Source organism: Mustela lutreola, chromosome 10 (assembly GCF_030435805.1).
Source record: "Mustela lutreola isolate mMusLut2 chromosome 10, mMusLut2.pri, whole genome shotgun sequence".
NCBI classification, from domain to species: Eukaryota; Metazoa; Chordata; class Mammalia; order Carnivora; family Mustelidae; genus Mustela; species Mustela lutreola.
Genome location: NC_081299.1, coordinates 93288518 through 93314261, shown reverse-complemented (window position 1 = coordinate 93314261; position 25744 = coordinate 93288518). Strand labels below are relative to the sequence as shown.

The 25744-nt window shown below is 45.2% G+C and overlaps 1 protein-coding gene and 1 pseudogene across 4 annotated transcripts in view; both read right to left on the bottom strand.

Moving 5' to 3' along the window:
- ELAPOR1 (endosome-lysosome associated apoptosis and autophagy regulator 1) overlaps window positions 1-24899 on the bottom strand; it is a 68659-nt gene extending 43760 nt beyond the window's left edge. For 2 of the 4 annotated variants that reach the window (XM_059137991.1, XM_059137992.1), the window contains exon 1: window positions 24562-24899. In XM_059137991.1, coding sequence (XP_058993974.1) covers window positions 24562-24714 — 153 coding nt within the window. In that variant the 5' untranslated portion in view covers window positions 24715-24899. The remainder of the gene's footprint in view (window positions 1-24561) is intronic. The other 2 variants (XM_059137994.1, XM_059137993.1) reach the window with 2 other exon arrangements.
- On the bottom strand, window positions 13521-14386 carry LOC131810268 (large ribosomal subunit protein eL29-like; annotated as a pseudogene).
- Window positions 24900-25744: the final 845 nt, after the last annotated feature.

Genomic DNA, 25744 nt, shown 5'->3' with positions numbered 1-25744 from the left:
AAGGCAGAGGTTTTAACTCACTGAGCCACCCAGGTGCCCCCTCAGATGATTTTTTAAAATGAACTAATTATTATTATCTATTTTCTTTTTCTTTTTTAAAGATTTTATTTATTTATTTGACAGATAGAGACCACAAGTAGACAGAGAGGCAGGCAGAGAGAGAGGAGGAAGCAGGCTCCCTGCCGAGCAGAGAGCCCGATGCGGGGCTCAATCCCAGGACCCCGGGATCACGACCTGAGCTGAAGGCAGAGGCTTTAACCCAATGAGCCACCCAGGTGTCCCTTATTATCTTTTTTTTTTTTTTTAAGATTTTATTTATTTATTTGACACAGAGAGATCACAAGTAGGCAGAGAGGCAGGCAGAGAGAGAGAGTAGGAGGAAGCAGGCTCCCCACTGAGCAGAGAGCCCGATGCGGGGCTCGATCCCAGGACACTGAGATCATGACCTGAGCCAAAGTCATAGGCCCAACCCACTGAGCCACCCAGGCGCCCCCTTTATTATTTATTTTTTAAGTAGGCTCCACGCTGGGCCCAAACCCACAACCCTGAGATCAAGACCTGAGCTGAGATCAATCAGTCGTTCAGCTGACTGAGCCCCCCGGGGGGCCCCCACATGTTATTTTATTTTATTTATTTGTTTTTTTGTTTATAAGATGATTAAGTAGATCTCACCCACCCACCCAAACCTGAATAACAGCAAATTCTCGGGACAATTAGGAGATGATGTTGAGGAAAGATCTTTGTAAACTGGCTAACAGAAGAAAGAAAACAAAGCCAGCAGTTGCCATGACCCTGCCTGGAAAGAGCTCATGGAGGGGGTGCCCCGGCTCGTCCCTCCTCTTCCTGGCAATAAGGCTGCGAGGAGAAGACATTTGTGGCCTGACAGCAACGATGACAGCAGGAGGTGGACCCCCCTCCTCGGTTCCCCTTGCTGTTTACCGCCTGTCCCGACTCACCCTCTGATCCCAGTCTGCTCATACATATGAAATAACATCTGTCCTTTTCCCTCCTTTTCTTCCCTAGCAACAACCGCCCCCGCCCCAACCCCGCCGCCAAAGCTAATCTCTCCACGAGAAAGGCTGGTCGTTGACATTTAGACACTTGGTACCTCAAGCCAGCCTGTCAGGTGCAGAGAGCTTTTCCGTCTTGCTTATAAACATCCCTAGGATTGAAATGGCTTTGTCGCCAGGAAACAAAATGTCCCTTTATAAATTCCAATCCCTCTCTGATAGCTGAGAGCTCCGTACACACATCTGTCTACAAGGCACTGCTTGATGAGATTATGTTTCAAAGATGCGCTTTTCTTGGTTTTTCTAATGAGATCAAAATGTTCCGTTAAAATTTTTTTACCTGAGCTTTTAATCACGCATGAAAGAAACAGGGCAGTGAGGTACTGGCCTGTGCAAAACTCTCCAAGGACACCGTAGTGTTCAAATGTGTTTGCTGTTGATGATGGAGAATTTGAATCCAGAGGACAGACATCCAGCCTGGAGAGCCAGGTCAACAGACAGGGCTTCTGGAACGGCAATGGAGCAAACATATCTGAACGGCTGCGACACCGTGGTCTTCTAGAACACTGTTTCTTACTCTGGGGCTTAAGAGTCCTCAAACTCTTACCCAGCAGCAGTCACTCTGCATCTTCCCCTCCACGAGCTCCTGGGACCCACCAGCCTACTTTGTATGTGTGTGTTGTTTTACCTGTTCCTGACATTTCATATAAATATAATTATACACCTGGTGGCCCTCTGTGGTTTTGGGTTTTGTTTTGTTTTGTTTTAATTTTATCTAAGCAATCTCTACATCCAGTGTGGGTTTGAAGTCATGACCCCGAGATCAAGAGTCTCCCACTCTACCAACTGAGCCAGCTGGACAACCCTAATAGGCAGTTTTTGCATCTGGCTTCTCTTAATCAGCCTAGTGTTTTCGAGGTTCTTCCATGTGGTAGCACATATCAGTATGTAATTCCTTTCTATGGCCCAATAACGTTCCATTGTATGGATATACCACATTTTATTTACCCATTCCTCACTGGGACACTTGGGATGTTTCCACTTTTTGGCTATCGTGAATAATGCTGCTATGACCATCCATGTCCAAGTTCTGGTGTGAATGTCTGTTTTCAGTTCTCTTAGAAATATACTTGGGAGCGGAATTGCTCGGTCCTACGGTAACTCTATGTTTGACTTCTTGAGAACGGCCCAACCACCTCGCATAATGGCCGCACCGTTTTCTATTCCCAGAAGCATGAAGGTTTCAGTGACTCTGCACCCTTGTCAACACTTGCTTGTTCTCTGTCTTCGAAGCCATTCTAGCCGTCCATGATACCTCTTAAACATAGCCAGCACTACTCCCAGCACTACTCCCGGCAGAACCCTCCCTCCCCTTTAGGACTGTGTCTAGATGTGTGCTACGTTCTCTTGCTCCTAGCAGGAGCTCCCCATAGCTGATTGCGCTCATCTGTCCCCGGCCCCATGCTCAGGAATACTGATAGCTGGACACCGACTTTGATGGGAGCATTTATACCCTGGAAATCAGCAAGCACGATAAACCAGGGTTTCCCTTCACCTTTTTTTTTTCTTTTTAAAGATTTTATTTATTTGTTGGACAGACAGAGATCACAAGTAGGCAGACAGGCAGTCAGAGAGAGAGAGAGGAGGAAGCAGGCTCCCTGTGACACCGAGATCATGACCTGAGCCGAAGGCAGAGGCTTAACCCACTGAGCCACCAAAGTGCCCTTCCTCACCTTTGAAGAGCAGGTTGTTAGACCTTGACCAGCACACTGCTAACAGTATCCGTGTATCCCTAATGCCACAGCGTTCTTGGCTTTGCTCTTTCCCTCCACTTGTAAATCATTTCCTCTGTGTTTGCATTTTCTAGTTCAACTAAAATCCTAGCCTTTCCTAAAGCTCAGTTCAAATCTCTTACACAAAGCTATTTCTGAAGTTTCAGTTGTCTTCATGGACTGATGATTCCAAGTTTACACCTTGAGCTTAGCCCTTACCCTGGAGTTCCTAATCCTTATCTTTTACTGCCTCTGAGGGTGTTCCTCAAGCACGTCAGTTCCAACATTTAAAAACAGTTTTCAACTCTGCTCACCCATTGGTGCTCCACACCATCCTCCACTGTGGTGGCAATACTGGTCTTCAGGGTTTATAGGGTTTCTTTTCCTTAATTTTATCTGCTAACAATTTATACTAGAATGATAATAATATTTATATTTTTATAAATGTACATTTTACTTGATGTGCATTTGAAATGTTTGAATATTTAGCTTTACTTATTTCTTTAAAATATTTACTAAATTCCAAACACTTGGGGATGTCTAGATGCCCCAGTTGGTTAAGCAGCTGCCTTTGGCTCAGGTCATGATCCCAAGGTCCTGGGATCAAGTCCCGTATCAGGCTCCTTGCCCGGCAAGGAGCCTGCTTCTCTCTCTGCCTCTGTCTGCTGCTCCCCCTGCTTGTGCTCTCTCTCTGACAAATAAATAAATAAAATCTTTTTAAAAAGAAAGAAAGAAACAAACAAAGAAAAATTCCGAACACTTGAAAAAATAATATAACCAGTCTTGGCATTGCCTTTTTGCTCTGTTATTGGTTAAACTGCTACATTCAGCCCCTGTTCAAGTCAAGAAGTGTTTTCTTTTTTTTCTTTTTTAAGATTTTATTTATTTGACAGAGAGAGATCACAAGTAGGCAGAGGGAGGCAGAGAGAGAGGAAGGGAGCTGATGCGGGGCTCAATCCCAGGACCCTGGGATCATGACCTGAGCTGAAAGCAGAAGCTTTAACCCACTGAGCCACTCAGGCGCCCCAGGAAGTGTGTTTTCTACCTTCACAATATCTCTCGAATCAGTCCACCTCTCTCCATCCACACTGCTACCACTGAAGTAAAAACACAGTCATTTCTCACCTAGAGGAGCCTCCTCACCTGTCTCCCAAGCTTTGCTCCCTTCTTGCCTCCAAGCCACTCTCCAGGCCACAGCCAGCATGACCCACCGAACTGCAGAACAGAATGTACCACTGCCCCATCGTTGCCCTCAGACCAAGCACTAGACACCTCGCAAGGTTCAATCTGCTCCCTGGCCCCTACTTACTTCTACCCTCTCTCTCTCCCTATTCCGACCCTATGCCCTCACCATAACACTTTGAGATGTTTTCCCGCTTCACCTCAGAGTAACTCAGCTAAAAATACTCACTACAGATAGGGTAAGGAGATATAAATATGATCAAGGCTGTTCTGGCATATACGAGCACCGGGACAGTTTTCATTTTATGGGACTAGAAGGGGAGAATCTGTTCCGTGCTTCTCTCCTAGCTTCTGGTGATGGCCAACAATCCTGGGATTTCCTTGGTTTGTGGCAGCATAACCCCAGTCTTCACATGGCATTTTCCTTGGGTGTGTGCATTTGTGTCTGTGTCCAAATTTCCTCTTTAGATAAGGACATCAGTCATATAGGGGTAGGGCCCATCCTAACGACCTCATCTTAACTTGACCACAATCTGCAAAGACCCTATTTCCAAATATGGCCATATTCAGAGGTGCTGGAGGACATAGGACGTACACTAACATACATACTTCAACTTTTCTTTTTCTTTCTTTCTTTTTTTTTTTTTTAACTTTTGGAGTTTTTGGGGGGGTTTTTTGTTTGTTTTGGGGATTTTTTTTTTTTTTTTTTGAGAGAGTGTGAGTGGGGGAAGGGGCAAAGGGAGAGGAAGAGAGAGGATCTTAAGCAGCCTCCATACTCCATGCAAACCCCAATGAGGGGCTTGTTCATTCTCACCTGAGACCATGACATGAGCTGAAATCAAGAGTTGGATGCTTAACCAACTAAGCAACCCAGGGGCTCCTTTACCTCAAATTTTCTATCTTATCAAAGAGAATTATTGCTCTAGGTCTCATGCTATAAAATTTGAAAATGACTTTTTGGATTCCCCACCCTCCTCTAAAAAAACAACAAACAAACAAACCCAAAAAGTAGAATCACGTTCTCTCCTATGAGGGAAATGCAGTGAATATTTATTAGGCATCTCTCAGGGTCCTCAACCTTTGCAAGTTTTATCTTTTTAATCTTCACAACCACCCCAAGTCCTTCACATCAAAGACTGTCTCATCCATTGTCATGTCCCCACCACCCAGCTGAGAATGCAGTATTGAAATATTCCTACAACAAATACGTGTTCAGATCAATGACCTGTGGGGTAGATATTATTTACCCCATTTTAAGAATGATGACGTTAGTTCGGAGATGCGCATACCCCAAAGTCACACGGCTGATGAGTAAGCAGCAGGTTTGGGGCTCAAGGCCAGACCCACCTGTCTTCAAAGCTCTTATCCTTTTCATTACATTTAAATCGGTGGTTCTCAAAGTGTGGTCCCAAGACCCAAAAGGCCCAATCATTTTGGATTAGAAATGCAAATTCTTAGGGCTCTTCACTGACCGGCTGAATCAGAACCGCTAGGGTGGGGCCATCAATCTGGGCTCTAGGAAGTCCTCCCCATCAGTGAACACCAGCTAAAGCCGGGAGCCCCCACCCCACACTAAACCAGGAAGCTGGCCCAGGAGAAGTGGAGAGTAGGTGTGGACTGAGAGATCGGCTCAGTCTTTTTTGGAGGGTGGGGAGGTCACCTATATAGTTGCAGGATTTCCAGAAACCTCGCTCTAAGAGCCTACTTAGCCTGAGTGAGCCATTTTGTTGTTTATGCAGTAAACTTAGATTGAACCTGCCCCTTCCCCCCAAGAGGAAAGCGCTTAGGAACAGAATTGGTGAAATACGGCCAAATAGCCCCCAATAACGGAGCACAGATACCAGGACATGTCAGGCTGGGCAGAGATAACGGAGCCCACATACAAGGACGTGTCCGGCCAGGTGGAAACGTCCAATCAGTAAAAGCGCACGTATTACCTCCCTACCCGCCAAGGATGAGCCAGGCCAGGTGGAGACATCCAATCAGGAAAGCACCTCCCTAACCACCCAAAATCGTGGGCCCTGCCTTTTGGACGCCAATTCTGACCAGAGTGATACGGTAGTTCAAATAATTACTATAGGGTGAACTGTAATTCAATTGGCCACCTGTGTGTGGCCAGGCTCAACCACATGGCCTTTGCTCTATAAAAGTTAGTCTGTGAGACTGGGAGGGGTCGCCTCTTTGCAAGAGACCGCCCTGGCCGGTCCGTTTGAGTCTCGATGCTTGGCGCGAAATAAAGCCCTGCGTAACTTTCGCTTTGTATCAGTCTCGACCTTTTGTCTACTGACCCTTTCACTCGCCTTCCAGGTCCAACCACTGTTACTATTTTTTATGTTGGGAAATTACATTACCCCAGTACTTCTAAAAAGGAGGGAGGAGAGAGAGTGCCTGGAGGTAATTACTTAAATCTGTTTCTTTCCTCTGCTGGAAATGTTGGGACATTCCTGGGAGAAGCTCTGACAACACCACCCCCCAAGGACTTTCCACCTGGAAAGGCGAACAGACAGTCCTCTCCGGGATGAGGTGGGCAAGATGCTTTGAAAGTTGCCAGAGGGCTTCCAAGTTGCATGAAGTAAGGACAAAGGTGGAATCGACTAGCTCTGCAGAACTTCGTCTACACCTCATGTAGAAAAGACCAGAGCAGGAAACGCAGCAGCCATCTGAACGCATAGCTGTTTCCTATCCAGAAACCAAGGAGGCCATCATAGAGGCCACCCGTTCACAGGCCAGAGGGCCAGGTCTCAGCCACCCTTTCCTGGATGACCTGGTTCTCAAAGGAAGTCACTTTTCTTTCTGAGGGTCTTGGTGGCAAATGAGGGTGGCAGCCAGATGATGTCAGCCGCGGGGGGAGAGGCCCGGAGCCCTGGGAGGTGGCGAAGGCCTGCATGGAGCCCAAACCAGCTTTCTACCACCAGGCTTTGCCTGGAGGAGGTCGTGAGACTTTGTAGCAGAAAATGGGCAAACACCTGAAACTAAAGCAAGAGGAGGGAACTGTGCCACTGACCTGCCTGCAATGTTTTCCTTTGGGAAACTGTAATATTGTCCATTGTGAGAAAGAGAGGTGGGGCTGGAGGGTGGGTGGGAAGGGGAACTGCAAGAAAGAACAGGGCCCAAGGCAGAATGCTCAGCTCCAAGCCATTTGCCCGAGTTCACTTTTGCAGATGGCTTCTGCTACAAAGTAGAAAATGAAAGCCTTCTTTATGTGGTACTAAAATTGGTATCAGGGTTCCTCTGCCCCCTCCCACATCCCCCCACCCACGGCCAGGCACCTGACAGCGCCTAGGGCTCTGGCAGCCACTGCATAAAGCAATCTCAAAAGGTTCCCCGGGGACCAGCCTGGGGCTCCATCACTGGGAACTCGGTTCACATCAGCACCTCTTGCTTTGCCAAAGCAGAAGTGGCCTGGGTCCAAGAGTGAAATTTGGTGGAAGAAATTAAAGCAGGATGCTGTTCTCTCTAATTTCCAGGAAGGCCTTAGATGATCCTCCTGCTTTTTAGCAGTCGCAGGAGAAATCAGGACAGATCTCCTACTTATTTTTATACTCACTGATCAACAAGCCATCTTGTTTTTTTCCTCCCACTCCCATACTACCAACCTCAATAATGGTTAACAGAGAGGAATTAAACATCATATCCCCTGCGATTTCAATTTGACACCAAAGGAAATTATCCGGGCTTAAAAAGAAGCTACATTCCATATCTACTTCATATATACATACATATATGAGACAACTCATAATCAGTGGGCCCATAAGAGTCTCCACAGATACTATAGAGTTTCAGCAATGAAATTAACTAATCAATGAATCTCTCTGCAATGTCTTACCCTGATGTTCCTAATCTGTTATTCTCGTGCCATCATGCCACAGCTTGCCCATCGGTACATGGTTCTGTTGCATCTGCCTGCTAAATAATCTTCTCGTGTTTTCTTAATGGGCTCGGAGCACTACATGTCCTATAATGTTTTCATCTTTTACCTTGGCCACCAGGGAGCTCAGGGTCAATTTTCCAGTTCTTTTGCTTCTATAGTATTTATATGTTCATTTAATTATTCTTTCTGTATTTGTCATTCTAAATTGTATTTTTTCCTGCCATAATATTCATCTTATGTTTGGATTCTACTATTTTGATGGAATATTTCCTGAAAAGTGAAGTCCTTATAGGTGGAGGCACTATTAATTACTTAATTAAAATAAGGCCATTCATTGCTCTTACCTCATTGCTCATCATGTTCTCCTTCCCTCCTTTTCTGCTCCTCACAATACACTGGCCTTCTTTCAGTCCTTTGTACTCACTCCAGGGCCTTTGCTTGTGCTGATTCTTACCCCTCATGGCTGCCTATTGCTGGACATCCTTCAGACCCCAGCTGGGTTATGGCTACCCTAAGAGTTCCCTGAACTTTCTGCTCAAGTCAAATCCCCTAATGTATTTTCCTTTTGTAGCACTTGTCACAGGTGTAATTTTATCTCTGTGATGATTTCATTCATATATATATATATATATATATATATATATATATATATATCTCCCACTAGACTACAAACAATGTCTGGCACATAATGAGTCTGCAATAAAGTTTGTTGAGTGAATGAATGAGTGAATGAATGAGTGAATGAATGAGTTCATACACACAGATACATTCGTTTCTCTGGTCCAGCTTTTTTCCTATTCTCTGAAACATTTATCTAAGCATTTACTACTCTCTAGAAAAACTTCTTTAATATATTCATAATCAGGTTCAATCTTTCTCCCTAACACTATCTATTCTATAAGGTCCTCCAAGGCTTGCCTCAATCCACCTTCCCATTCCCTTTCCTACCCCTTCCATGAAAGCCATCCTGGACAACCTGAAATTCTCCCATATGTAGCCCTGCACATTCCCATCTCCTGGTCTAGAATGTCCCACCCCAGTGACCTGTCCAGCATCTACTGGGAGGAGGCTAAGTTTAGGATGGTACCCTAGGCACTCAGATGCCACCTACCCCTACAGCTGTCTCTGATTTCTGCAGTTTCCCTCTTATAGTACAAACCCAAAGCCTTTTGTTTATATTAACTTTTATCTCTTATTTGAGTGCATTATACTTATAACACATTTCCCTTGCCACTGGACTGTAAACTCCTTTAAGGCCAATCCATTCCAAACTCCCAGCTGCAAGCACAGTGTCAGGCACACTGTGAGAGGCCAAAATGATTCCTGTGTATTAATACATAATAATAATAACAACATGGAGATATAGGAACATCAAATGTAGGAAACTAGTCCAACAGCTTTTGCTGTTGGATGGATGATTTCATGATATGCTGTGATGTGGTGGTTTTAAAATATGCCCACATATTTTTGGATGTTCCTCCCTCCAAGAGGAAGAGAGAGTTTAATCCTCTCCCCCTCCACTCCCCGGAGTGTGGGCTGGATTCACCCAGCAACTTGCTTCTAATGAACGGAAAGAACATGGCGAAAGTGATGGTGTGTGACTTTTGAGAGAAGGTCATAAAAGGGGCTGAGGCTTCCTCCCCACTCTCTGTCTCTGACTACCCTCTCTGGAGGAAGCTGGTTGCCATGTCATGAGGGCACTCAGGCAGCTCCAGAGAGAGACCCAGAAGGTGAGGAACTCATTCCTGCTAACAGCCATGTGAGTGGATCATCTTGGAAGCAGATCTAAACAAGCTTCTGAGGACTGCAACCCCGGTAGACCTCTTGACCGTACCCTCATGAGAGACCCTGAGCCAGACTCGGCCAGCTTAGCCAGGCCTGAATTCCTGACCCACAGAAACTGAGATCATGAATGTTTGGGTTTTTAAACCACTAGGTTTAAGGGCAATTTGTTATAAATTAATTCCTGTTGGACCAGAGGAGATCTCTGTCTCCTTAAGAGCTGATTTTACAAGGTTAGTAACCTTGGTGTGAAAGAATAGATTTCTGTTGCTTTAGGACCCCCAACCCTAGCAAACAAATACAAAGAGTCATACTGTGCACATCTTATTTCTCATTTCTACATTCATAAAAATGCTTCAAATTAAATATGATTAGTTCCTTTGATAAATGAGTCTGACAGTCGGTGAAGCTGTACCCAGGGTACAAAGCCAGTCTCCAGAGACTGCTCTGCTCCGCTGCTCCTCCCTCTCTGGCCTCATTCTATCATGCACTGATCTCTGTTTGTAACTGCTTGTTCCTTGAAAGGCTGTAAGTGCCATCAGTGTCGGTTTCATGTCCTACAATTCTCCCATGTCTCTTTTTCAGTCCATGACGTTCAAAAAATACCTGGTGGATGAATTATTTCAAATTTCAGAGAAAAAAATAAGTGCAGAGAAAACTTGACAATGGCCCATGATCTCTAGAGGAAATCTGTCATTAATGTTTTCAAATTGTGAGTACTCTGATGATCACTGTTCTCTGGGACCAGGTACTAATATGAACAGTATCTGTCACCGGAGGAAATGAGTATTGGAGACAATGGGGCTGTCAGGTTGCTTCACAGTTACAAAGTTTAAAAAAGAATACTTTTTACCCCAATTGTAGGAGTCCACTCCATAAATAGTGAGCCTCTCATTCTCTGAGGTAAAAGTATTTTTTTTAAATATTGGTAATTGTGGGGCACCTGGGTGGCTCAGTGGATTAAGCCTCTGCCTTCGGCTCAGGTCATGATCTCAGGGTCCTGGGATCAAGCCCCGAATTGGGCTCTCTGCTCAGCGGGGAGCCTGCTTCTCCCCACCCTCGCCCCCCCTCCACCGCCTGCCTCTCTGCCTACTTGTGATCTCTGTCTGTCAAATACATAAATAAATAAATCTTTAAAACGTTGGTAATTGTTAAGCAATAAAACCCACTTGAGGGTAAGCGCTCACCGGGCTGTCTTAGGGAGGCTGTGAGGTTGTCTTTGTCTGGTTGGCCACTGAGATCTACCCTGACACCAGCTTTTGGTGAGGTCACAGTTTTATATCTAAACAACACTCCCCAGAGTGAACCAACCTGTTGATCTCCTTGGTCCTCAGTTTCTGCGAGTATAAAATAGGGATTTTAATGGCGTATCGATCATAATTGGAAACAAAAACCTGAGATTTTTAAGTTATCTAAAACTCAACAGGATGTCTCCTCTTTCAGAGAAGCTCCTGAAAATTTGTGGCGTATTCCCAGCGACATCACCTTTATCTGCTCATCTTCATTCATGCCCACCCTCATTGTTTGCCCATCATCTGACTAAAATGATAATTACATCAAAGACAATAAAGCACACTGGCCATGATCACTCATTCTTCTGAAATGTTACCCAAATCTATCACCACCCGAGAAAAACGAGCTAGTGAATATAAAAATCAGGACTCATCTTTGGATAATCCAGGACTAAAAACTCTATGTATTCTTTTAAAAATATGCCTTCTCCCCCTCCCCATAGTTCTTTGTTTCCCTCTGACATCCTGCTACCTTGTTTCTTATTCTGTGTTTGGTCATAGCCCTTTCCTTTCTTGTATGGATGATTTATATAGCTCAATATTTGCAAAGGGAAGCTCTAGCCCTCATCTTTTAAAAAAAATGTTTTACAAGGAAAAAAATTGAGCCATTAATTCAAGATTTATGGAGCATCTAGCCTGTGTTTAGCACATGGCTGGGAGCACCTGACTTTTCTGACATGCTGTCCTGAGCCAGCACCACCCTTAGGAGAATCTGAAGCAAGTCAAATAAATGGATACCCTTGATGCTTCCTTTTATCTTTTCTCTTGGTGGCTTACTTGCCACTCTTTTATCTTCATGTGATTGAGGTTGGAGGGCAAAGTAATCAATTTCAAGCAGAAAATTAGCCAATTTCAGTTTCCTTTCTAATTGAGGAACAGCTTTCCTTGAGTGTTGTGCATGGGGTAAGAAGAGGGGCGTTCCAACAAGGACGCAGGCTTATTACATTAAACTCCAATTATTATTACGGGTTTTTGCATTTTATTGTATCATCAGCACAATTCCGATTTAGAAAATCATGCCCTAGGACTGTGAAAGCCACTTTATTTATTTTTTTCCCACCCTGCAGAGTTCGGTGGGTCTTTTTAAAAATGCTTTTAATAACACGTGTCAAATTGAAGGAGAAGAATGGGTGATAACCTCACATTAGGGTTCTCAGACTTAAAAAGATTTTGAAAAGCACAGAGCTAGGAAGTATGAAAAATATATTTTCTTTCGGCAGCTGTCAAGCACTAACTATAATTATCTGTTCTGTGCTTTATCTGGTATGACATAGAAAGAGAGCTTAGGAAGAAATGTGACAAAAGGCACAGTTTTTATCACTTTACTAGACGAATGATACAGACTGAGGAAGAGCTCTGAGTTGGACCAAATTATTTTCTGAAAATCTGGCAAAATTAGCCATCAGGCCCATCTGTCCTGACGGGGAAAAGCTGGCAGCTTGATAGAGCCGACAGGCTCTGCAGCCCGGCCCTCCGGTTCTCGGTGATTCCTGGGGGAGAAGAGAGTGGCGGCGGCCCTCCCAGACAAGGCCTCCCTCCTCCCTCTGACTGCAGATGGAGAAGGCTAATGCTGTCTTTAAAAATCCATGCTCCCAACCTGGCACACCTCTATCAAAATGCTAAACACTTGGACTCTTTGACAGACTCAGACAAGTTGCCTCAGTACACATAGAGGACAGTCACTGCAGCTCTGTTACCATATAAATGACGGGAACTGACCTAGTCATCAACTTTGCTTTAGCAGATCACGGCACATGTTTATCACAAACCACCATGGAGCTGTTAAAAATAAAGACGTGGATCTGTAGTAAGGAAAATAATAAAATACAGAACAGGACACATATTCTGATCTGATTTGTACAGAAGGCGAAAAAATAGATGTGCTTGTAGAGGCATAAGATATTTCAAGAAGAATATCGAAGCAGGAGCTGACAGAGGTTAGCCTTTGGGGACTTGTGAGGGGTGGGGAGGGGAAATTTTTACTTCTAGGCTTCTACCCTTTGCACAATTGGGGCTGACATGCAGAAAACAGCACGGTGGGGAAGAGCCCAGCTGCTTGAGTTCCTGCTCTCTTTCCAGCCAAGTAACCTCTGGCAGGCTAATCTCTCTGTGGCAGGCACTGGGAAATTAGAAATGATTAAAATGTACAAGAATACCAGCCCTCACAGAGTTTACATTCTAGTTAGAAAATACGGACAATTAAAAAAAAATGTGTGTGCGCGCACACACAGATGTATGTACGTAAACTACATGCCGGAGGGCCGAGAGGGCTGTGGGAGAGAGTGGAGCAAGCAAGAGGAGAGGGATGGGGTGGAATGGAGGTGGGGTGCCTACCTCACAGAGTTCTTATGAGGACCAAATGTGTTCCTGCCTGTAGGTCACTTGGGGAACTCAATAAATGTAAGCTATTATTATGGGCATATATTACCTTATGATGGAAAAATTAATAACAATTTTTAAACAAACAGTGCCCTCCGGGACTTTTGCTTAAGATATTTTCTTTTAATAGCTTTGAAACTTCAAAATGGGGATATACATTTCTCATTTTGCAAGTGTAAATTGATGTTGCCCAGCCACACTGGCCTTCTCTCTGTCTCCTAGGCACAGACTCTTTTTCTTTTTTTTTTTTTACAGATCCTGCCGCAGGTTTATTTGTACAAATAGCACAGGAGGACACCAGACCCATGCGGATAGAAGCCCAGGGGTCATACCAGTCCTTCTGTCCTCACACTGGCAGTCAGAAGCTTCTGCACTGGAGCCTTTGTGGGGGCCTGAGCACCTTTGGGAGTCTGAGCTGCAGCAGGAGCAGGAGCTGGAGCTGGAGCTGAAGTCGCAGCTGAAGCCTGGGCCTTGGCCTTGGACTTCGGCCGGCAGAGCCTGAGACCCTTGGCAATGTAGGCATGAGCACGTTTCCCGAGCTTGAGGTGAGCGATGTAGGCAAGTCGATTTGAGCTTGCGGCTGCTGCCCTTTGGGATCTTGGGCTTGACCTCCTTGGGCTTGATGAGGGCCTTGATAGCCTCGGCTCGTGCACTCATGGCCTTGGCGTTGTTGGCCTGCATCTTCTTCAGGCCCTTCTTGTTGTGCTTCTTGGCAAAGCGCATGTTCCTCAGGAGTTTGGGGTCTACCCCCTTAAGGGATTCGTATCTTTGGGACCGGGGTTTCCTGATGCCATTTCTGTGCCATTTTCATGACTGGTTGTCCGTGGTGTGCTTCTCAGACTTGGCCATGTCTGCACCGAAGCCCACAGCTCCCGAAGCGCCTCGGACCGGAAGAGAAAGCGGCACAGGCTCTTTCCTGCCTGCAAGCTTGTCCATTCCTTTTCACCTGCCAAACTTCTCCACAGCTTTCATTGAGCTCGCCACTTAAACCCACTCCTCAGAGAGGCCAGCTGTCACCTTCCCCATCTACCATCTAGGGTAGATCCATGATCTACAGTTAGGTCTCCTTGTCATATCTTCTGCATTTCTTTCATATCACTGAACCAAATTTGCAAGTCAATTACACTGGTTATTTGGGAGTATCAAGTCTGCTATTCCAAGCCCAGTTCCTCCCCAGGGCCATTTACACGGGGAAACGGGGAAACGTGAAAGAGGGGAGAGGGGAGCTGGAGGCAGCGTGGCCAAGAGCACTGCTCGCTGGTGGAGGGAGAAGAAGCTGAGAAGCAATTTAGAAAAAGACTGATGTATAGGGATTTGTTTGTATTGCTTGCTATAGAATGAGTGAGAGTCTGTCCCTCAGTTGCAGTAATAGCTTTGAGAAACATTCTAAGGTCTCTTGGGAGCTCTAGGTTGGGTCCTTCTTGAAACAGGAGGGGTCCTTCAGCTAGGGGTCAAGCAAAAACAAAGGGGTGTGCGTGTTGCCTACCGCCCCATTTGTTAAGTTTGAAAGGACTGACAATATTGCCAGAGATATGAGAAAAGGTGAGGACATGCAGAGTTCATGGAAAATAAAATTGGTGCAATTTCCCCAAAAGAGAAATTGGATAATAGGGAGCAATATAAAATATATGTGCACTTTGTGGGGCGCCTGGGTGGCTCAGTGGGTTAAAGCTTCTGCCTTTGGCTCAGGTCATGATCCCAGGATCCTGGGATTGAGCCCCGAGTCAGGCTTTCTGCTCAATGGGGAGTCTATTTCCTCTTCTCTCTCTGCCTATCTCTCTGCCTACTTGTGATCTCTGTCAAATAAGTAAATAAAATCTTTAAAAATATATATGTGCTCTTTGATCAAGGAATCTTCATGTATGGAATATAGCTAAGGGGTTAACAGGATAACAATTGAGCAAATGTTTACAAATATATATGCAAAAGCATTCATTTCAGTATTGTTGATAGCAATAGAATTTAGAAGCCATCTGAATTGGTTGGTTAAATAGATTATACTCTATACATGCTACAGAACTCTTTGTAACCTTTAAAATGATGAAGTTAGGGGTGCCTGGGTGGCTCAGTGAGTTAAGGCCTCTGCCTTCGGCTCAGGACGTGATCTCCAGGGTTCTGGGATTGAGCCCCGCATCGGGCTCTCTGCTCAGCAGGGAGCCTGCTTCCCTTCCTCTCTCTCTGCCTGCCTCTCTGCCTACTTGTGATCTCTGTCTGTCAAATAAATAAATAAAAATAAATAAATAAATAAATAAAATGATGAAGTTAGACCTATATTTATTAACAGATAGCGATGTCTTTTGCAAATTCTTGCATGAAAAAAAGGGTTATGACACAGCATGTATGATATGATCCCATTTATGGAAAATTATATATTTATATCTCTACATTTACGTGTAGAAGTATAGAAAGTCTACAAGTATAAAAGCAAGCCCGGAAATAGGCAACAAAGTGTTTATAGTGATGTTAGCCAGTTATGAAATTTTGGGTAAGTTTTGCATCCCTGTTCACATTCTCTACTTCCTGATATTTTAGAATAAGAATGTACCATTGTTACAAAAATAATAAAGCTATTTAAAAATAGTATTCAATATGCCAAAAGAGAATAAGGCAATCTGGAGCTCAGTCCCATTCCTCAGTCCCCATTCCTCAGTTTTCAAAAAGCTGATCATAAAACGGTAACAAGCGCAACATTAAGCACTGACTCTACGCTATGCATTTTGCAAACCACTGTAAGCATTTTGCTTAATCCTCCCACCAATCCATAAAAGATATAAATTATCCCCATTTTCCAAATGAAAAACTTGAGAAGAAGACAGGTGAGTATCTTGCCCAAGATAATGCAGTTGAAATGGTCAGTTGTCACCGCCAAGTGAACACCGAACACAGAAACATGTGAACCACATACAAGGTTTTAAAATTACCAGTAAGCACATTTGAAAAAGTATAGAGACACAGGTGAAATTATATTTTTCGGGTGAAATGAATTTTAACACTACATTTCAACATGCCATCAGCATGCAATATTATTGAGATGTTTCCCATTCATTTTTTCTGTACTAAGTTCCATTAGAAACTTAGTTTCTTTTTTTTAAGATTTTATTTATTTATTTGACAGAAAGAGATCACAAGTAGGCAGAGAGGCAGGCACAGAGAGAGGAGGAAGCAGGCTCCCTGCTGAACAGAGAGCCCGATGCGGGGCTTGATCCCAGGATTCTGGGATCGTGTGACCTGAGCAGAAGGCAGACACAAAACTGACTGAGCCACTCAGGCACTCCAAGGAAATGGATTTTTAATTTTATTTAATTTTAATTAAAAGTTAAAGTTAGGAATGCCTGGGTGGCTCAGTGGGTTAAAGATTCTGCCTTTGGCTCAGGTTATGATCCCAGGGTTTTGGGATTCAGCCCCGCATGGGGCTCTCTGCTTAGCAGGGAGCCTGCTTCCCCCCACCCCTCTCTCTGCCTGTCTCTCTGCCTACTGTGATCTCTATCAAATAAATAAATAAAATCTTTAAAAAAAATAAGAGTTAAAGTTAAAATGCACACTCAACTCAGTCATTGAAAATTTGTCAGCTGTGCTTGCAACTACTTGGGTATGTGTATCTACTTTCTTTCTTTTTTTAAGATTTATTTATTTATTTTAGAGACAGAGGGTGCAAGTAGGGGGACGGGCAGAGGGAGAGAGGAAGATTCCCTATTGAGAGCGGAGCTCTCTGGGCTTATTCTCTCCACCCTGAGATCACAGCCTAAGCAGAAACCCAGAGTCAGTTGCTTAACCAACTGAGCCATCCAGGGGACCCCATCTACTTTCTTTCTTTCTTTTTTTTTTTTTTTAAAGATTTTATTTATTTATTTGACAGAGAGAGATTACATGTAGGCAGAGAGGCAGGCAGAGAGAAAGAGGAGGAAGCAGGCTCCCTGCTGAGCAGAGAGCCCGATGTGGGACTCGATCCCAGGACCCTGGGATCATGACCTGAGCCGAAGGCAGTGGCTTAACCCACTGAGCCACCCAGGCGCCCCCCCATCTACTTTCTTAACCAGAAATTTAATGAAATCCAAATAGAGATCCAGTATTTTTTATGAAAATCTAGCATCTGAATTCAGTTATGCTGTAAAGTGTAACACACATACCGGACTTGGAACAGAAACTTAATTTCTTAGTTAGGAACTAAGTTTCTGGGGCACCCGGGTGGCTCAGTGGGTTAAAGCGTCTGCCTTCAGCTTAGGTCATGATCCCAGGGTCCTGGGATCGAGCCCCGCATCGGGCTCCCTGCTCAATGGGGAGTTTGCTTCTCCCTCTCCCACTCCCCCTGCTTGTATAGTCTTCTCTCTCAAATAAGTAAATAAAATCTTTTTTAAAAAAATCCATTTCCTCAGCTATACTTGCTGCATTTTCATGGCTCGATAGCCACACAAGGCTAGTGGCTACCATATCTGGATAGCACAGCTCCAGACCCTTACCTGCTATGCTCTCTTCCTTCTCTTTGCCAAGTTTTGCCAACTTTGTCCTCAGAATACCTTTCACATCTACTCTTTTTCCCTTTCCAACACTCTTACCCCTGTTAAATTCTTATTATCTACTACTATAAGACCATGTTAATTATACTTCCACTAAAAAATCTAGAACAGCTAATGTTTATTGAGTACTTACTATGCACCAGAAACTAGTCTAAGCACTTTATATGTATGAATTCACTTGATTGTCATAATATAGTAATCAATTAAGTAGACTTTATTAATATTCCCATGGCAATGATGAAGAAGCTGAGGTGTGAGGAGATTAAATAGCTTCCCCAAGGGCATGCCATTACTGAGCGAAGGAGCTGGAAATTGATCCCACCCCACTCCATATATCCAGACCCCACACTCTGTACCATATTCTGCCTCCCTCTCACAAAAACCTATGTAAAATTCATAGTTTGAATGCTAGGAGTAGAGGTGATTTTTACTCTCTTCTTCTTATTTATCTATTTTTCCCCAAGTTTTCTGCAAAGGAAATGTGTCACTTTTACAATTTTTAAAGTTTTTCTTTTTTTTTTTTTTTAAGATTTTTATTTATTTATTTGAAAGAGAGAGAGAGAGTGCACACACAAGCAGGGGAAGGGGCTGAAGGAGAGGGAGAAGCAGACTCCCCACTGAGCACAGAGCCGACATGGGGCTCAATCCCAACGTCACCAAGATCATGACCTGAGCCAAAGTCAGACACCCCACTGACTGAGCCACCCAGCTGCCCCTAAAGTTTTTCTTTGAAAGTAAGGCAGATTGGGGTGCTTGAGAAGCTCAGTCAGTTGAGCAACTGACTCTTGATTTCAGCTCAGGTTATGATCTCAGAGTTGTGAGATTGAGCCCCGCACTGGGCTCCACACTCAGCTTGGAGTCTGCTTGAGATTCTTCCCTTCTCTTTCTGCCCCAGCCCCCATTCTCTCTCTCTCTCTCTCAAATAAATAAAACATTTTTAAAAATAAAGTAAGGTAGATAATGATCAGACTGGTCCAGTTTTAGTATACTCCTACCTTGAGATGGGAGAATAGACAAAATGACTCCCCAAAAGCCTTCAGATCTCAAATATCTATTACTAAAACCAGCACATCTCACAAGCCTACAAGAGTACCTAGTGAGGGATGCCTGGGTGGCTCAGTCGGTTAAGCAGCTGCCTTCAGCTCAGGTCGTGATTCCAGAGTCCTGGGATTGAGTCCCACATTGGGCTCCCTGCTCAGCAGGAAGCCTACTTTTCCCTCTCCCTCTGCTCCTCCCGCCTGCTTGTGTGCTCTCTCTTTCTCTGTCAAATAAATGAACAAAATCTCTGGGGGGAAAAAAAGTACTTCATGACAAAAGGAGCCTTTCTATTTCCCCTCTCCACCAAATATGGCAGGATGTTTTAAACATTCAAGCTTGGTGACTCCCAACCAAAGGAGTCACTTCAAATCTTTTTTTTTTTTAAGTTTAAAATAATTTTTTTTTAAGATTTTATTTATTTATTTGATAGAGAGACACAGCGAGAGAGGGAGCACAAGCAGGGGAAGTGAGTGAGGGAGAAGTAGACTTCCCGCGGAGGAGAAAGCCAGATGCAGGACTCGATCCCAGAACCCTGGGATCATGACCTGAGCCAAAGGCAGAGCTTAACGACTGAGCCACCCAGGCACTCCTAAGTTTTTAAATTTTTATTTAAGTAAGCTTTACACCCAATGTGAGGCTCAAACTCACAACCCTGATTTCAAAAATTGCACGCCCCTCCAACTGAGTAGCCAGGTGCCCCAAGTCACTTTGTTTTTTATTTTTTTAAAAAGATGTATTTATTTATTTTAGAGAGAGATCGAGAGAGCAGGGGGAGGGAGAGAATCTCAAGCAGACTCTCTGTTGTGTGTGGATCCGGATGTTGGGGGCTTGATCCCCCAACTCTGATATCATGACCGACCAGAACCAAGAGCCGGAAGTTCAATTGACTGAGCCACCCAGGCGCCCCGCAGGAGTCACTTTAAATCTTAGGCTCCCGGTGAAATAGTTCCTGAAATCTCAGGGGTCCTGAATGTTTTCCAGACCTACTCATTTCCCTGTGGAACCCAAACCTTAAATAATGAGTTAGAAGCAAATACAGGAGGAAACATAAAAGGTCCGAAGATATGATCATGCAGTGAAATACTATGCTGGGATCTCGGGACTTTCTCCCTCCTGGTAGAGGGGCTGATCGGGGGGGGGGGGGGGGAGTCAGAACTATGAAAGTCCATCACTCTGCTCCTAAAGCTGTTCTTTCTACATCTCCCGCACCCACTCAAAACCCCTGACCAAATTTGACCCATGGCTTGCCCCTCTCCTTCACCCTACACTTAAAGTCAGTTGCCAAACCCTCTAACCTCTACCTTCAGCACATTTTTCCCATCTACACCTCTCCATGTGTCCCACTGCCACCTGCCAGCACAGTCCTGTTAGCCTCCTCCTTGACTGATCTCCTTGCTCCCACCTCCCTCTCTTACCTTCTGGCCTTCCTCAACCATGTTTACTTTTCATTCCTATTAATCCACACTGAGAAGGCTGCTATCTCTGCCAGAAATCCTTCAGGGATTCTCCACTTCAGATTTCTAACTTTCCAGGCTGGATTTCTATTGTCCCCCACACCTACTCCACGTTCCAACCTTATCTCCTGTTGTACTCACACGTACTTCACATTTCTGCCGCCTGATCTACTGGCAATTCCCAGGATCCCTTGCATTTTCCTCGTGGACCTTTCTGCAGGCTCCCCCCTCTATCCAATCCATCTCTGCCCATTGCAGTCCTCCTGATGATTCCAGAACTAGGTCAAGTGCCAACTGTTCAAATATGTTTTCTTCTTCTCCTATTTAACTCTGTATTGCCACTCTTGCATCGCTTACCATATGTTAACTGTGCGTTATCATTTATATATCCTTATTTGTGTACTTACTTTTCTGCCTACCAGTATTTCTTAAGCACCTGTGACATGTCAAGGGTATGCACTGGGCCTTTTGCATGTGTTATCTAACTTAATTTAATCTTCACAGCAGCCTTGTTAGAGTAAGAATCATAATGTGTATTACCATTCCCATTTTACAGATCAGGAATCTGAGGCTGCAAGAAGTGAATTAACTTGTTTGATGCAGTATCCTTACTAAGTGGCAGAGTCATCCCTCACTCATCCAATTTTATTACAATCCAGGTGTGCCAGATTCCCAGGTCCTATGGATTTCCCAGTATAGATTGGGAAGTCCCTTTGGGGGCAATTATCACTGGAGCCTCAGGACAAGACAGATCTGTTAAAGAGGGTTTTCTGCTCCTCTCTCATTTGATGTATATTCATTGTTTTATGGGAAATGCTCCCTTGGCTCTCAGCACTCTGCCCAGGCTAGCACAGGGCTAAAGAAATGATTCATGAAAACAAATACCATACAGGATGCTTAGTTCCACTGGTGACCTTGATTATTGTAAAATTGTGTAAGCAAAGGCACGCCACACCCCAACATAGCTTTAGCAATCTATAACTCCCCGTTCTCTGTCACCTCAGTTTAAACCTCCTGCTAAATCTCTCTGTTTCCTGGGGTGCCTGGGTGGCTCGGTGGGCTAAAGCCTCTGCCTTCAGCTCAGGTCATGATCTTAGGGTCCTGGGATGGAGACCCACATTGGGCTCTCTGCTCAGCAGGGAGCCAGCTTCCTCCTCTCTCTCTCTGCCTGCCTCTCTTCCTACTTGTGATCTGTCAAATAAATAAATAAATAAAATCTTTAAAAAAAAAAAAAAAGATTAAATCTCTCTGTTTCCTGATTAGATCCAGAGGGGTACCTCAGATTTCAGAAACAAGGCTGGAACAGCACTGTTGTCATATCAGGTTGGCCTGAAAAGAGGCCCCGCCAGTAATACCCAACATGGGAATTGAATTCCCACAAGGAATTCATATGAAAATTAAGAATAGAAAAGCGTGGGATGCCTGAGTGGCTCAGTTGGTTAAGCAGCTGCCTTCGGCTCAGGTCATGGTCCCAGCGTCCTGGGATCGAGTCCCACATCGGGCTCCTTGCTCGGCAGGGAGCCTGCTTCTCCCTCTGCCTCTGCCTGCCATTCTGTCTGCCTGTGCTTGCTCTCTCTCCCTCTCTCTGACAAATAAATAAAATCTTTAAAAAAAAAAAAAATAGAAAAGCGTTAGTCTACCCTGAATTGATTTTTCACCATTTGGGTTGGAAGCCCCCAAACTTGTTGAGTCAGTTCATATTGCCAAATGAAGACTGTTGTAACAATGCGTTTATTCTCTTCCTTATTATTTGGAGTCAAGGGTGTCCAGCAGCCACTGTTTGCTCAAGGAAAGTCTAAACAGAACTTGCAGGAACGCCTGAGTGGCTCCGTTGCTTAACCGTCTGCCTTTGGCTCAGGTCATGATCCCAGGGTCCACGTATCGAGTCCCACTTCAGGGTCCTTGCTCGATGGGGAGCCTGCTTCTCCCACTGCCTGCCTTTCCCCTTGCTCGTGTTCCCTCTCTTTCCCTGACAAATAAATAAATAAAATCTTAAGAAAAAAAAATAAATAAACGGGACTTGCTGACGCCTGTGGCCAACTCCTAAGTCATTTTGACTCTGGCATGGGGTATGGATCTAATGGTAATGAAGCTGAAAAGGAAAGGGGTTAGGTAACTCTAACTTGTGTTTGATTTTTATGGTTTTGGGAGTTTTTTGTGTGTGTATTTTCTCTTTCAATACTCAAGGCAATCCTTTTTGTGGTAGGTGTTACTGAAACACCCATTGTACAGATCCAAAAACTGTGTGGTAAATAACAGGTAGAGACTAGACCCCTGGTATGTTGAGTTGCACAGGTAACACTGGCCCGAGCTCAGGCTCTGCAGTAAGACCTTTTGCTTAGACAAATGGCAGCCATTTAAAAAGGAGTAAATGCAAAAATATGTGCCCAAGTTAGAGGTCTCAAGCATCAGTATTCTTCCTTCCCTCCAAAACAAGATGATACAAAGTGTTTAATTTCTCAAATGTCTCACATTTTCCAGAGTTGACAATATCTCACCAAGAAGCAGTAGTGGAACTGTTAAGATTCTTACCTTCCACTCAGAGGAGACTCCCATACTGGATTCTTAGGCAAGGGTGCTTGGTTGAACTAGGTATCTCAGTTGGTTAGGCCACACACCACCAAGCCCAGTAAGCCACAATCACTGAAAAGATCATCCTGTTCCTAGCCATCTTTAAAACAGGTCATAAAGGGGCTCTGGGAAGGCTCAGTTGGTTAAGCATCTGATTTCGACTCAGATCATGATCTCAAGGTTCTGGGATGGAGCCCACAGGGACAGGCTCCCTGCTCAGCAGGGAGTCTGCTTCTGCATATCCCTCTGCCCCACCCCCTGCTCATTTGTATGCGCGCGCGCTCTCTCTCTCTCTCAAATAAATGAATAAAATCTTAAAAAAAGAAAAAACAGTTCTGAAAAGTGGCTGAGTGAAAATGTAGGCAGTCCAGGGAAGGTCTTCATTAGAACTGATAAAAAGTTATCAAAAGTGCCACTGACTGGGATCACTTGTGCCATATTCATGAATGAAGTACAAAATTCTCTCTCCTTACCCCACCCTTCAGTTCTTCCTGATCTGTTTTGTTGTAGACAGTCTAATGGATAGAGCACCTTCATAATAATATATTTCCATATGAGAGGGGGCTGCTTTTACTAATCAGTGAACACTAACAACTCATAAAAAGTATTTCAATCTCTCAAAACCCTAGCTAAGTATGACAATGGAGATTCTTTTTACAGGGCTAACCTCTTGGTGTATTATGAAATCTTTCACATCTCACAGAGATAACAGAACAACTCTTATTTTACCTTCCCCAGTGCAGTTCTTGTTGACGTTTCTGCCATATGGTTAAAAAAGCTTACCCAGAGAACAACCAAATAATGGTATTTCAAACCTATAGAAACTACTGAGTTTTGTTACTACTTAATACCTTTGTATTCCTCCAAAAAGAATGCTCAAAGGATTTTCAGTGGGAAGACATTCACTGCCTATCGTCTGAATTGTGCAGGCAACCTTTTAGAAACACCTTGAAAAAGACTTCTCACATATGTCAGCAGAAGTCCAGAGAAGGAAAGTAGAGACTGGCGGAAAGCGAGATATTACAGACTCAAAGTCTTGTCAGAGGGGTTCGTGGGCTGTCAGGTACACTAAACAAAGCACACTGGGGGAGGCAAAGTACTTAGCAGCCCGCAAGGTAACTGGATGTTTAAGAAGGAGGGGAGGGGGAGAAAGGTGATGGGTTCCTTCAGTCCCCCTGTCACATCTCCCAACTTCACACTTATTTGAAACCATAATAAAACCACAAGGATGTCCGCTTTTCTCCCCTACTTTCCTCGGCCTTCCTAACACCTTTCTTACCCCGCTCTTCCCTCTCACTTTCCAATTTGCCCCTCTGTACATAATCTTTTGTTTTCAACTACTTTTAAGGTATTTCATTGCAGCTGGAAAACCATCCATGTCTTCTTCCTTGATTTCCGAGCCCAGGGACCCAGGTCCTTCCTGGGCTCCTTGGAGCTGGGACCTTCTCCTCTGAGCTCAACAGCCCAGACTGTGAGGATGATCTGTTTCATGAGTCCTCCAGTGGGCTGGCCTCTCCATGACGCCAGTCCGCTCCTCTTCCCGCCCCCCACCCACCAACCACCCCCCCACCCGCCTCATCCCCAAAGAAACCTAAACTCCGTGGCCTCTGAAACTGTCTGTGCCTGGGTCCCCAAGGTCTCCGCCAGGATCCAAGATTGTCTGACCAAAGTAGGGTCAGGTCGGGGAAAACAGTACCTCTTTACAGGAGTGAAGCTCCGGTCCCGCTCCCTGGGTCACCTGGAAGGCGGTCCCAACCCAGAGCAGCAGCCGCAGAAGCCGGAGTGTGCGCCGCTCCGTTCTTCCCCTGCCTCTGGCAGAGGGATGGAGGCTGCGCCCCGGCTCAGCCATAGCGTTGTCCTGCGCGAGCGGCAGCAGCGGCTCAGGTGCTGCGGCTGCTGCTACTGCTGGCAGAAGGCGGAAAAAAAGGGGAGGGAGGTTCACAGCGGGAGGATGCAAGGGGCTGGGCTCACTTCAGTCACCTCCCTGCGGCTACGCCGAGGCCGCCCATCCTTCCTCCTCCCTCCTTCCTCTTCTCCTCCTACCCACGTCGCCTTGGCAACCGCCTCCTCTTTCCCTCCGCGCGGGTGGGTCAGGGACCACGCGCTCCTCTGCCGCTCACCTGCCGGTCGCCATGGCAGCCGCCGCCGCTGGCGCGCGCCGCGTGAGATTGCGCGCGCCCGGGGTCTGCAACCGGCCCAACAGGCGGGCCGGGGTCGTGTAAAGAACGCAGTAGAAACATCCTACAGGCCAACGCCACCAAATTCACGTTTTCCATTGCTCTTTCGGGTCATGGGCCATTTATGAGCATCTCTAATTTTGCAGACGTGGCGTTCGACAATACTTATTGTGCACCTCCTTTGTGTGCAGCGATAGAAGGAAGATTGAGGCGCCGTCTCACCTCCAGAAGTTACAGCCCCCCGGAAGAGTGGCCCGGGTAGATGTTACCTACTGCAACAGCCGCTTCTGCAGATCTTACTTCCATCCCGCCAAATCCACCCGTGCCTTTACAACCGGCTCTATGCGAAGCCTTAAGACTTAAGCAAGGAGGGTTTGCGTTAGCCTGAAATTTTCCAAGCACGACACTTGGGCTCTTCCGTCTCTTAACATCTTCATTCTCTCATTGCTTTGAAAAATTCTTTCGTTAGATGTGAGGGAGAAGGAAATTCCTGGGTCATCTTTCAGGACTTCTTTACTTAACTGAAGTCTTTTGCAAGGCGGGATGCCGACGTTTTTCAACTAAGGCTCCCAAGTGCAAATGCAGGGCTCCCCGGTACGCTCGGTGGCGCTTTCCCCTCTGCCTTCCCCAGAGCTTCCTCCGGAGGGTTCTCCCGCGCCGGACCGCCAGGTGGCGCCCTCCTCGAAGGGAATGCACCTCAGT